Source organism: Pseudophryne corroboree, chromosome 5 (assembly GCF_028390025.1).
Source record: "Pseudophryne corroboree isolate aPseCor3 chromosome 5, aPseCor3.hap2, whole genome shotgun sequence".
Classification (NCBI taxonomy): domain Eukaryota; kingdom Metazoa; phylum Chordata; class Amphibia; order Anura; family Myobatrachidae; genus Pseudophryne; species Pseudophryne corroboree.
The window spans coordinates 217,177,652-217,191,191 of NC_086448.1; the positions used below are offsets into that span (position 1 = coordinate 217,177,652).

The 13,540-nt window shown below is 41.4% G+C and overlaps 1 protein-coding gene across 17 annotated transcripts in view; it reads right to left on the bottom strand.

The window, feature by feature from the left end:
* Positions 1–13,540, bottom strand: part of PARD3 (par-3 family cell polarity regulator) — a 919,963-nt gene that overhangs the window by 199,257 nt on the left and 707,166 nt on the right. For 16 of the 17 annotated variants that reach the window (XM_063922114.1, XM_063922110.1, XM_063922109.1 and 13 more), the window contains one exon: positions 4,395–4,646. In XM_063922114.1, the coding sequence (XP_063778184.1) occupies positions 4,395–4,646 (252 nt within the window). Of the gene's footprint in view, positions 1–4,207; positions 4,647–13,540 lie in introns of those variants that run through there. The other variant, XM_063922122.1, reaches the window with a different exon arrangement.

Here is a 13,540-nt window from a genome sequence, read left to right on the forward strand (position 1 = left end):
TTAAACTTTATAAAAAAAAACAAAAAAACACACACATACAGTTCACAAAAAGGTCTTAAGTTTCAAAATGTGCATTTTCCAACTGTGGTAAAATGCTTACAGAAAACCCCATTGCATGATTATTATATTTATGTTTCCATTAAAGCCTCTGCAGAAAGCTATGGGTGGCTAGCCTACTATTTCCAAGCTATTTAGATTTGCTGTAGCTGTGGACAATTTCAGTGAAATTATACTTGTAGGACAATGCACTCTAGGTGCCCAGTGATTGAATGGAGGCAGAACACGATGTCTCACAAGGCTCCAGTGCATCATTGTGACAGGGAAAGGGCTGTGGTGGTGGAAGGAGCTGTGTGCATTCATTCTGTTTATATATTATATATATATATTATATATAGATAGATATAGATAGTGCATGACATCTGTAACTATGATATGCGTACTTCCAGAATGCAATAATCATAAGAAAGTACCACCTTGAGAAGCAATAATTGCCTGTCTGGGATGCGCACACAGAGGATCAAGCTATAGCAGAGTCATCTGAAGGGGAATGGGAATCCCTGAATAATCTGCACTTAAGCGTGTATGCACAGCGATGAACGCTGACATCGCTGGGCTGAAAAGCGCTCAGTGCATACACACTGAGGGCTTTTATCCCCTGCACAGCGATGTCAGAGGGGGTGAGCGGCTTTTTGAGCGGCTTTCCATAGCAGAACGCTATGGAAAGCTGCTCACCCAGCCGTTCATCTACCTGTAATACCAGTAGATGAACGGTGGCCTCCGGTGATGAAGCGGGAGCGCGCATCAGCGCTCACCGCTGGGGCATACACACTGGGCGATTTTGAGCTGAAAGTAGCTCAACACACCAAAAGTGAGCTGCTTTCAGCTCAGAATCGCCCAGTGTGTATGGGCCTTAAGATGTACAAAGAGTATGTAATAAATACTACTTCCTATCCCAGACTGAACTAACCACACAGGGTGCTTAATCAGACATGCAAGGCATATACTACCAATTACAGAAAACAGTAACTGTGTATGTCTTGATAAAGAACTTTACTCCATTTACCAGAGTCCAATGTTTAAGGGGGGAATTCAGTTAGTGGCGGGGTTTACCCCCGCGGCCAATTGCTGGCACTGGACCTATTCAATTAGTGGGGTTTACCCGCGCGGGAGTCTCCAGAGTCCTGCGCGTGAGCCCCACAGACCGTCTGAACCTTGCAGCTCTGTAAAGTCCACGTAAAAAAAACCCTCAACACACTGATTCTGCAGTTTACGTGGAATCACTGGGTTTGCGCGTGTAAATCCTGATTTTTCAGCGCAAGAAAAAAGCTATTTAATTGAATAATATTTCTCAAACTCCATCCTCAGGAACCCAAATTGCTCATGTTTTCCACATCACCTAGCAGTTGTAGAGGTGTACGGTATCCATTACTCACTAATACATTTGAAAAGGTCCAGAGGTGGAGCTAATTCCAGGTCTGTGAGGAGACCTGGAAAACATGCATTATTTTGGGGTCCTGAGGACAGAGTTGGAGAACCTATCGTCTAAGCCAGCTATTTTCAACCGCTGTGCCGCGGCACACTAGTGTGCCGTGAGCGGTCTCTAGGTGTGCCGCCGCCCGCCAGGGAGATCCGCTGCCACTAGCCAGAGAGACCAGCCAGCCGCCCGCCACCCGCCGCAATCAATAGCCGGCTCAGGCAGCGCAGCCAGCGCTGTGCACTTCCGCGAGCGGCCTGTGACCTATTGTGACTCATAGATCACGCAGGCCACGTCGCATTCCTTCCTGGAGTGCCCGCCCGCCTACTGGTCAGTGCTGCTCGTCAATCCGTGCTGCCTTCTCAGCGCTCATCGTAGTTGCAGGTATACAGTATATATTTAAAAACAAACAAACATGAATTTGTGTGTGGAATTACTGTAGGTGTTTGGATGCAAGTACAATGTCAGAAAATACGGGGGGCGCGGACAGGCAGTGAGTGGAATTATTATGGGGGCAGTGAGTGGAATTATTATGGGGCAGGGAGTGGAATTATTATGGGGCAGGGAGTGGAATTATTATGGGGCAGGGAGTGCAATTATTATGGGGCAGGGAGTGGAATTATTATGGGGGCAGGGAGTGGAATTACTATGTGGAGCAGCATGTGGAATTACTGGGGGAGAAGTGTGTACCATTATTATAAAATTGATATGTTTTATGTTTTATCGACAAACGGGATGCTGGCTGTAAGTATACCGACAGCGGCTTCCCGTCTGTTGGAATCCCAGCAGTGAGTACCCTCGCGGGCTCGCTGCGCTCACCACACTTCAAGCCCGGTGGCTTGCTTAGCTCACCACAGGTTATATTCCCACTCAGTTTATGGCGTGGACCCACCAACCCGAGTGGGAATACCCTGAAGAGGTCGGGATTCCACTTTTTCCACTTTCACTGGCTGTCGGTATTCCGGCTTCGGTCTCCTGAATGCCGGAATCCCGACAGCCGGTATTTTAACTGCATCCCATTATTATAAATCTGTGGGGGTGGAAGCATTTTTTTTTTTATTACCTCAGTACCCAATGTATTTGTATTACTTTGGGGGCCAATGTGTTTGTGCTACTGTGGTGGCCAGTGTGTCTGTTTAATTACTATGGGGGCCAATGTTTTTTTCCCCCCGTGTGGCACTGATGGTGTGCCTTGGCAATTTTAAAGTCTTGCCGGTGTGCCGCGAGTTGAAAAAGGTTGAAAATCACTGGTCTAAGCCATGGGTCGTCAAACTTGGTCCTCAGGATCCCACACAGTTAACGTCTACCTGCAAAATTTTAACTGTTTGGGGGAGAACAGAGTTTGAGTACCACTGGTCTAAGCATTGCCCAGGACAATGCACGGAAAACATAAATACGTAAATCAAAATACTGTACAAGACAAGAGAGAAAAAACAACAGTTTTCATAATTAGCATTTTCTTAAAAATGTATTTCCATTGGAAACAAAGCTATTTATCCAGTTCTCGTAGTCGTCTGTGAATTTAAAGACTAGGATTACTGTATGTACCAGAACATACATTTCCCATGATCTGCTAATGCAATTACAGTAAAAGCACCTGCTACTGTAACAGTAGAATGGACAGCTTGATGGTAAAGAAACACAATTAGACGAGAAGATGGAGACAATTTTTTTTTTTTAACTAAAGCTAATCCAGATATAAGCAGGAAAGCACGCAGGGCCGTCCACACACTGCGAGGGGCAGCTATGTTGTGGACTTATGCCTCAGGGTTGTCACTGGTCCTCATCACTGTATAGGCTGTATCCTCATTTAACATTGGTTCAGCATTCTACCAAAGCCAGTCATGGTTTCCAGCGGTTTGAGCAAACTGTATACATCATACAGTGTGTCACACAGCATTTTATACGCCTGCACGCATTCAAGTAGTAATTACGGTGTGTCAGAAAGCAATTGCACCTCTAGCGTCTCTAATATTTCAGGTGGGGAGGATTATGGTTACAAATGAGCAAACTTTAATACATATAATGACATTACTTCTATGAGCTTGTCAGTATCTCTCTTACAAACAGACCATAAAAACATTACACCCTGCAATAGAAAGCTGAAACATATTTTCATATTCAGCTAAAAATAATACAAAAGAAAAAAAAGTCAGCTTCCAATCTCATCTACACTTTCAGCATCATAGAAAAGCCTTTGAAAAAGTTGCCTTTTAGGTTAACCTTAGGTGTCAATTTAACATTTTGCAACTTCCAATTAAAAGCAGCTACCAGCAAACAAATTGCGGAGGGGTTTCCAGGGCATGTTTGGCTATGCAGGATACCCAGATTCCTGTATGAAATACAGTATCTGCTGATTAACCAAATTGGATAATTACAAATTTGAGACAATCTTAATTGGGTCAACTCAAAAGACGAATATTGAAGAGAATTACCCCAAAGAGCATCTTCTAACAGCAATAAAAGTGCTACCAGCAAAATCCCCTTTTTTGCAGCAGGAACTGTTTGGGGGGCTGCGGAACACAGAAATACAGCTGAATCACTGTAAGCTACTCCACAAGACAACCTGCACTGAAATAATGTGCACACTGGCTAATATAATTGGTGATATTTGTATCTGCTGGGATTCACAATTAGCCACATTTCCTAATTACGCTCCAATAAAGGAAAAAAGCCACACTTCAAGCACACTAAATTCTAGTGAAAGTAGACTGCTGACAACAAACTTAAAGATTTCTCATATATAAAAATACTTTATTTAAATTAAGTCAGAATATTTTAGAGCCATTAAAAAAAAGTATGCATAAATACTAATTCATTACAAAAGATTTGTATATACCCGTAACAGACAGCCACATAGAAAGTGTTATGCAGTAAGACTTCATCACAAAGGACGTATTGATGCTAGGCTCATGCCTACCTGTCTACAGGTGGAGGCTTGGAGTTCCTCGGTTTCTTTACTTGGGCATACAGTGCTTCCATTTGCTTTCCATCTCTTGGACTTTGGGGTCTACTGTTCAAGTTAAGTGTACCGCTATTTGGAATTGTGTCATAGTGTACAGAATAAGCGGGATCATCAGAGACTCTGTAATTCTTAGAATATTCTTGGATCTCGGCATAGTCCTTTTCTCTGGCTTGTCTTTCACGAAGCTCTCGAGTCTTTGCCTGAATTCTATAGAAGAGAAAAGAAAAAAAGCTATTGGGACTGCCACATTCTGATGGATATTCATTTACAGAACAAAGTTATAATAAATGTTGCCCCATGCTTATTTCTGCAATTACAGTAGGCAATGTGATACAGCTTATGAAGTTCCCTATTCACAGTAAAAGGAGGAGGTGGCATTTAATTCTGCAGTTTTATTTCATTTTTTGCAGTAAGGTTACACACCGTTTGCTTGTTAGGTGCTAAAACCCGGTGCTTCCCATCATGTTTGTGCCAGGAATATAAAATGTTACATATAAACACAATAGGAAACGCTGGAATTTAGAACCATATGCTTCGTAAGTAAACATATTGGTGTTAGATGGTTTATCAAAGTTTTTATTACCTTAATTTGACTCCTTTATTAACTTTACATGCCTTCCTGAAATACTGCTTTCAATTCCTAACTTTATTTTCTGCTTTTCAGCAATGCGTGTATATAATACAGTTATTACTTTTGCTCATTTCTCAGCACTGAGATACAGACCACTGTGTACTAGAAGCACCAAAGCAGAGAGCAACATCACAGGAAGGAAAGAGGAACTGCATGGGTTGTGAAAGATGCAGGGCGCTAAAATGAACACAATAAATAAATAAAACAACAACAGTAAACATGTCTGCAAACATGACAGGCACACTGAATGAAGCCAGAAAAGATAAAACAATTATTTAGTAAAAACCAAATGGAGAGCATTAACATACTGTAGGGCCCGCCAAAGCCACGAGAACACATGGGATCAGTAAATTATCCCTGATCCCCTGTATTTTCGTGTGATCGCGGGTTCAATTTCGTCCGGTCAAAACAATTTCTAATTCGATACAGTGATAACGACCATCAATCATTAATCGTGATATCCGGCTGTTTTGATCAAAATCGCATCGCCCCTAATATGATACCGCCCAGTGTTGGGCCACGCTAGATCCAGCTAAGGCCAATACTTAAACTATACATTTAGTATACACTTGGCTCATAACATTGAACAATGTAAAATCTTAAGCTTTGCCTGGATAAAGCAATTCTACACATATACCAGAAAATCTAAATACAGCAATGAATCAAAATTCAGTAACAAAGACATTGGTTCTCAAGAATTAAGTGGAGGTTAGGGGCCAAACCAACATTATATTGCTTACTGTACGAGGAATTAAACAGATAGCTATACAGTCTATAATTATTCAGACAATGTAGCAACCACAGAACTGAATGCTTACAATAAATGACCTGTTAACAGGATATTTTCAGAAAGTCACTTATTTAAAGGAACTTGTTTGATGTTCTCCAAAGGATTCTAAAGACTAAAAGGGAAGAGATCTGTTATTGTTCAGAAATCTCTTGTTCCTCTAAAGACGGATATGCTGTGCAGAGTGGGAGCTTTGGGCACGTTTTCCCGTCAAGTATTTGTGTGACTTAGGAAATGAGCTGAGGAGAAGGTTTCTCCCACTCTTGCTAAGCCGGTGTTCCAGATACACTACTTACAGTATGCAATGCATTTTAAAAGCACACATATGCCATCAAAAGAGAGTGGAGAAATGTCAAGCCTGACGGATAGTGATTACACAAAATACACAGGTGCCAGTCTGATGGACCATTACAGCATGCTGCAGGGCTGCTGCCTCTCCAGAAATCCCTGACAATTAGGTGAGCTGCTGAGGAAGCAGACCCGGCACTAGGAGAGGGAGAGATTTTGACAGCCGTCTCTCTGCACTTCCACATCTCACTGCACAATTCAATTGACTGCAAACTTATAACGCAACATTTAGTTAAAGGAAATACTCTTAGAGATCTGTTTCTACAATAAAAATCACAAGCTATAAAGGAAAAATCTAAAGAAAACATAGATATTTACATCAAACTGAATATATGTACACTGAACGGTAGTTACTGAACTTTAGTGCCCTGTATGTAGAATCACTGGTAGACATGCACCACCTACCATTCTAAATATTTAGTATATATTATCATTTAGAGGTCATCTGTTCCCCTGCAGCAGTATCTTCACGCAGCAGCAGGAAGGCCTCTATCGCAGTTCTACCCAAAAATCCTGAATATTGCACTTCACTTTAATAAATTACAATGGCGGGTGGAGGGAAATTACAATGGAGTGGAGGAGAAAGGGACAAATGACGCATAGGGAAAGTCAAGTGTGGCAGCAGGAACAAAGTGCGGGACATTGCGGGGGCAAATGAATGGGTGGGAGCTACATACATACAACTGAAGAGTGGAGTGCACAGACCTAACACTGAGATGCGGTAAATGTTTGGGAGCTGGACACTGGACCGTTATGGCCTGAGTGTAGTTGTCGCGCAAATTCTACATCATGTCCAAGACACTGTGGAGTCGAGGGAGTAAGCAATTTTGCCCAAGGGTGATAGTACTCTCGTGATGGCAGGGAATGTAAAATATACAATAGAATCATAAACGTCCCAAAATGGTACTTCAATTTCTTCAACTTGGAATCAGCAGGTTCATAGAGTCCCCAGACAAAAATATACATATCTATTACTAGAAAAAGAGAAATACCATGTGTCATTTTACTGCAAGTGATAGGAACATCTGCACCATATACTTTTTATTAGCTAGGTTTTATAGTCCCTTTCAATGAGAACAAAATGCTCTTAGTGGTCTCATCTAATGCAGTAAAATGGAAGAAGAGAGTGAGCTCTCAGGTCCTCTAACACTGATGTAGTTCAATGGGTCACAAGGTGAAAAGCCCCCATTATGGTGAAATATTCTTTCAGGATCAAAACGAACAATGCTGCAACACTAAATGTATTATGACACCACAATCATTTATCACCGAGATCTTTGCTTCTTGTGAGTAAGTGACATTAAATAGCATCTACTTTGAGAGATCTATGCGATTACAGTCTTCCTATGACTTATTCTACACACCTTTGTAATGCCTATGAAGCAGCTTTTCATAGATCGTTCATATTTGTGTTGCATTTTTTAAGGTATCGGTATCATAAAAACTTTTTTTGAAAGTGACAAGAGAATTATTTATGGTTAAATGCATCTTTGCATAGTAGAACTGCAGAAAATCCTGATGCAAATGTGAAAGTATGTTTGAGCTATAATGGAATACTACAAAGTCAGCACTGGTTGTGAACATGGACGAGACTATACAAAGCCCATTTTTAAGGTACAACATGGGACGTAGAAATGATCTTCTAGAAAATGGCTGTGAGCAACAGAAAATAATGGCACAGAGGTGTCCCGATACACCTATTACTTTTGAACCCTATGGTGCGAGATGGGTGACAATTCCTGTGCTCGACTACTTTTACCTGAATTTTGTGTCTCAATTCGCTAATCGTGCAGTGAGGTCTTGATTGAGAGATTTACGTAAATATGAAATTTACGTACATCACCGATGTTTAATAATCTGCGCATGTGGAGGAGGTGCACTGTGCATGTGTCAATCTGGTCCTACAACGTCACCCGCAGTGCCCCAAACCTGAATCATGATGCACAAGCTGCTGGCATTTGAGTCAGCATTCCAGAAAATGGGAGCATGTTGTCCCTGTTTTCTGGGCGCGCTGAAGTCAGTGGTACTAGAAGCGTGATTGTGCAGGACATCCTGAGTAGCAGGAGGGTTACTCAGATGACTGATCTTTGCGCAGTAGATCCGATGTTGTGTCTTAGGATGTAGCAGCGGATCACAGAAGCCACCAATGGGCGTCTTTTACTTAAGATGTCTCCTGTGGCTTTTGTATAACTTCTCAAATATGCAGTGGCTGTGCTAGTAGCATCCACCTCTGATACAGCCCCTAAGTTGCTAATTGTGTCTTAGTATTTATTGTTGCAAAGGAATTGGTACATAGTAGCAGATTAAGCATAATGATGTGTGGCATAGTGCATTGCTGGGTATAGGTCGTTGGGTTGACAGTCATTAGGTCGACCACTACTGGTCGACATGCATTAGGTCGACAGGGTCACTAGGTTGGCATGGTCATAAGGTCGACATGTGCTAGGTCGACAGGTCAAAAGGTCAACATGAGTTTTTGTTTTAACTTTTTTGGGTGTCGTTTTTTTCGTAAAGTGACGGGGGAACCCTAATTAGTGCACCGTGTCCACTTGCATGGCTCGCCATGCTTCAGGCAAAGTGCTACCACTTCGCTCGGCACAGGTTACCGTTCCCAATTGTAGTCCATTTGGATCGTAAAGTATGAAAAAGTTCGAAAATTGAAAGAAAAAAAAAGTTAAACACTCATGCCGACCTTTTGAACTGTCAACCTAATACCATGTCGACCTAATGCATGTTGACCAATAGTGGTTGACCTAATGACGGTCAACCTAGTGGTGTTGACCTAATGACCATATCGCGTAACCCATCGGCTACCTTTTACAAATGCCTTTGCAACAAAAACACTAATGCCACTGTAAGTATAGTACTTAGGGCCTAATTCAGACCTGATCGTAGCAGCAAATTTGTTAGCAGTTGGGCAAAACCATGTGCACTGCAGGGGAGGCAGGTATAACATGTGCAGAGAGTGTTAGATTTGGGTGGGGTGTATTCAAACTGAAATCTAAATTGCAGTGTAAAAATAAAGCAGCCAGTATTTACCCTGCACAGAAACAATATAACCCACCCAAATCTAACTCTCTCTACAAATGTTATATCTGCCTCTCCTGCAGTGCAACATGGTTTTGCCAAACTGCTAGCAAATTTGCTGCTGCGATCAACTCTGAATTAGGCCCTTAGTGCGCTATTTGTGACTCAGTATACCGTTGGCGAATTAAGACGCAATTATGTTTCAAGATTATGTTGTACGTTTCCCTGAAATCTGTGTCTTACATATGTGTCCTCATACACTGAGCATCTTTACACCATACGTCATGAGATGCCCAAGGTCCGACGGAAACACTCCCAGATCAGTAGCATACTGTATTTTTCTTTTAGGTTTTACATCTAACGTGGCACTGCAGATACAGTAAAAAGCTGCAGAAAATGTACCCGAGACGCTGTGCTGCGACTTTAACTGCACAGGAATTGGTCTTTCACATTCACAAGGTAGCAGATTAAGCAGAACAGAACTTGACGTGAGGAAAGCTGCGGCTGTTTGACAAAGCTGCAGCCACAGTGTGAAAGGACATATCTGTATACTAAATAGCTAAAAGTATACTGAAAATTTAGGATTAGTATAGGGGAGACATATTTTATGAAAGTCACATGATGCAGCTAAGTCGTAAAGTCTGTGCCGTGCCAAATGGAGTAATTGGCGCAATTTGAGGATAGGTGTATATGGAAAGAAAGCAAACACACATGAACCACAACTTCAAAGGAGTCACTGTAGGTTCATACAAATCTCATTGTTCAATTCTTGCGTAGCTTGTCCAGAATTTCCTTTACTTGCTACAGACAACACATGCATGTTACACCATGTAAATGGCATTAGATGCAACATGTAGAGGCACTGTCTCAATAGCTCAGCCAAGTAATTTTGCATAGATAGAACTTGTAAAGAGCACACATCTTTTAGAAACACAGGACTATAACAGGTGCATGCATAATAAAATTGTTATGAGCATCTGAAAACAATGTTTCTCTTTCATTGGGCAACAGACTATCATAATATTGTTTTCCTAAAGAGGGACACTGAAAAGTTTTTAAAAAAAGTGTGAATACAGTACCAGAGAGACAAAACTTTTTGTGGGGTCGGATAAAGCTATCATATAACCTTTTCTATTGAGCACATGAGAAATTAATCGTCAAAGACAATATTTAGGTCACGGATATAAAACATTTGCTTTCCGGTATAAAAATATTATGGTCTTACAGGGAACTTTATAAATATCCCAAAATAATACCCTGCTGTTCGACTCTCCTGCAGCTGACGTTTAAGTGTTCCAGATGGCTGACGCTGAAAGATGACACTGCCTTTATTCTCTTGTGGTGACCTGCGGGTCATCAAATGTCTTGTGTTTAGGTAGTCTCATCTTTTCTTGGTTTTACAGAAAGAAACATTTTACAGTGTGCGAGCTTGGTGGGCGATCAAACAAAGGCTTCAGGATTTCAAACAATTCTATCACTGAAATAATCAGCAGACAATTTGGATACACAATGGCCAATTACAGTTTCAACATTTGTGAGCATTACAAGTTCCGCACCAACACAGAAAGCTCCAGAACACTATACCGTAGGGAGGCAGAGATTTTATAACTATACATTTACTTCATCAATGATACAGTGACGCCCTTTGTGTTTCTAGACAGTGATATCAGACCGCACAGATTGTGTCCAACTGGATAACATAAAAAAAGTTTCCTTCCAAAATGTATCGGATATATGTAATCTATTAAGTAACCAACCTCGATACAGCTATAAGCAACCCTGAATGTGCTCTAATTAGTGTACCTTTATAACATGTGTCTGCGCACGGTAGGACTATAAATGTGATGAATGCAATTACAGGGCCATGTCCAAGGTCTTTTGAGTACCCAGAATTCCCTGGTTGCACTGAATCAGAGAAATTAGTGTTTTTGATGTTGCATAGATTCAGTGCTTGTTTTTGGCTTTTCTATTGGCATATTCAGACATAAAATAACAGTTATATAACCTGTAATTGTTAATGGTATCTACAAACTGTAGGTCCACTGTCACTGTAGCAATTTTAGAAGAAAAAAAAAAAAACATATAGAAACCCCCCCCCCCCCCCCCCCACAATAAATAATAGTAAAAATATACCAAAAAGACAAAACAAAATAGAAAGCCCAGGAGGGGTATAAAACCAGTAAATGTGTCATTAAATCTTACAAAGGAAAGCATACAAATGTGGCTTAAAAGAAAATCTTTATTTATTTTTTTAAAGAAAATTCATTATCCCCCTTGAAATAAGTAATTTAAGTATCCTATCCTGAATTACAAAAAATATATACAAAGATACAGATACGATAATAAGGTTAATTTGCTACCTGCTGTCACTAAACCCACATTAGTAGTCTCTTTTCAGCTTGACACAAATTAATGATTTTAATTCTAGACACTTGTCACAGTGCTCACTAGCCTTTCTTCTAATTAAAATGGATGAAGCTCCGTGACCAAGAGCCGCCACAGTTCATTTTTCCCCTACGTTGCCTGTTACATTTCTATTCATTAGAGAACAGCTCCTAGCACCTACAGCACAGGACAGAACAAGGAAATGTGCAGTGCCAGCTGACATATGGGGAAAGTCGACTTTTCCCCAGGGGTGTTGTAAAATTGAGGCCTCTGGGAATGTTCAGCGCTAGATCATTTTAATTACTGCATCAGTACAAATGGATTCATTACAACACACTGTGATTAGGAATTGGCCTCTTCTCTTTCAATGCTAGAGGCCAGGAAGACATTTCACAGCAGTGCACAACACACCCCTTTAATAACTACCAACATTATCAGGAATGGAAAGCACAATGCACTGATAACTGTGCAAGTGGAATGAGTCAACCTTTATAAAGGGCAAACGGTTTACTGCATGTATGCCTGAAAACATTTACATTAGAGGTGGGTAGAATCACTTTTCTCCATCATCAACCACAGTCATTCCCTGGATACAGAAACACAACTATTAGCAAGCTATGAACTACTCTAGTAGATGATTACCATTCAGATGGCACAAATGTTATGGATTTTGGATTCACTAAAAGTTGGAGTATCTATCACAGAACAACATGCCAAAAAGTATTGATGGGATTGTATATATACTAGTGCTCTTTGGTTCAATGTGGCACTGTTATAGGATGCCGCCCCATAAACAAGTCCCTTTGTCAGATTTCTGCCCTGCTACAGCTGCCTTGCTCATCCTGTCATTGCTACTATTGTGAAGTGGAAACATTAAGGTGCAAAAACGTTTACACCACACAAGCTCATGGAATTAGACCGCCAACTGCTGAAGTGGGTAGTGCATACAAAGGGGGTGTCAATTAGCCGCAGCTAACTGCAGGTCCAAATCCTCGTGGCGTAGGGAAAGGATATTCATTCACAGGCATGTCCATTTAGTTTGTTGCTGCGATGCCTGGCACAGCGTATCTTAGTGATAAGCGTGTGTATAGAAATCCTCTATAGGCGGCGCAGATATCGGGGCAACAATTTAGCGAGGGCAGCGGGTAGCAATGCTCTCGCTACCCCACGTTATTGTAAACTGCGCGACAACAGTAGCGTGCATACGCACACCTCCGCTACTTGTAGCATAACAATGCATACAGCCTGCCGCGCTAGCGCTAGGGTATGCTGCCTTCTGCAGCAAAAACAGATAAGGACAATTCTGTAAATAGCCTTTTTTATCCTCGTCTAAATTTGGGATTAAGGCATGGAAACCCACTGATTCCACGTAAACCGCAAAATCAATGGGTTTTTCCCACGCATGAACCACAGATTTTGGTAACATTACCTCACAGGTAATGGAGCTGTGAGGTTCTGTCAGACATGGGGCATTCATACATTGGGTAATCCCCGCTAACTGGATTTCCCTGGTGTGGCAAATAGCTGTGAAAACCCCCCAAAGTGTCTATCCATGGTTGCATCACTCACTACTGGGTAGAAAATCGCCTCTGAAATCAAAATCAGAACAAGAACTGTTCAACAGGACCTTCACGGACATCACGCAATACACAAACCTTAGATTAACATGTACAATGCCAAACGTCAGTTGGAGCGGTGTATAGTACACTTCCATTAGACGCTAAAGTAATGGGATGAATCACAATTTGTCCTGGCAGTGGGACAGATTATTCTGGGTTTGGCAGATGTAAGGAGAACTCTTCCATCATGAATGAGTGCTACCAACTGTAATCTTTGCAAGAAGGAGAACAGTCTGGGACTGTTTTTCTTGGTTTGTCCTGGGATCCTTAGAACCCTGAAAGGAAATCGTTACATTTGGACATT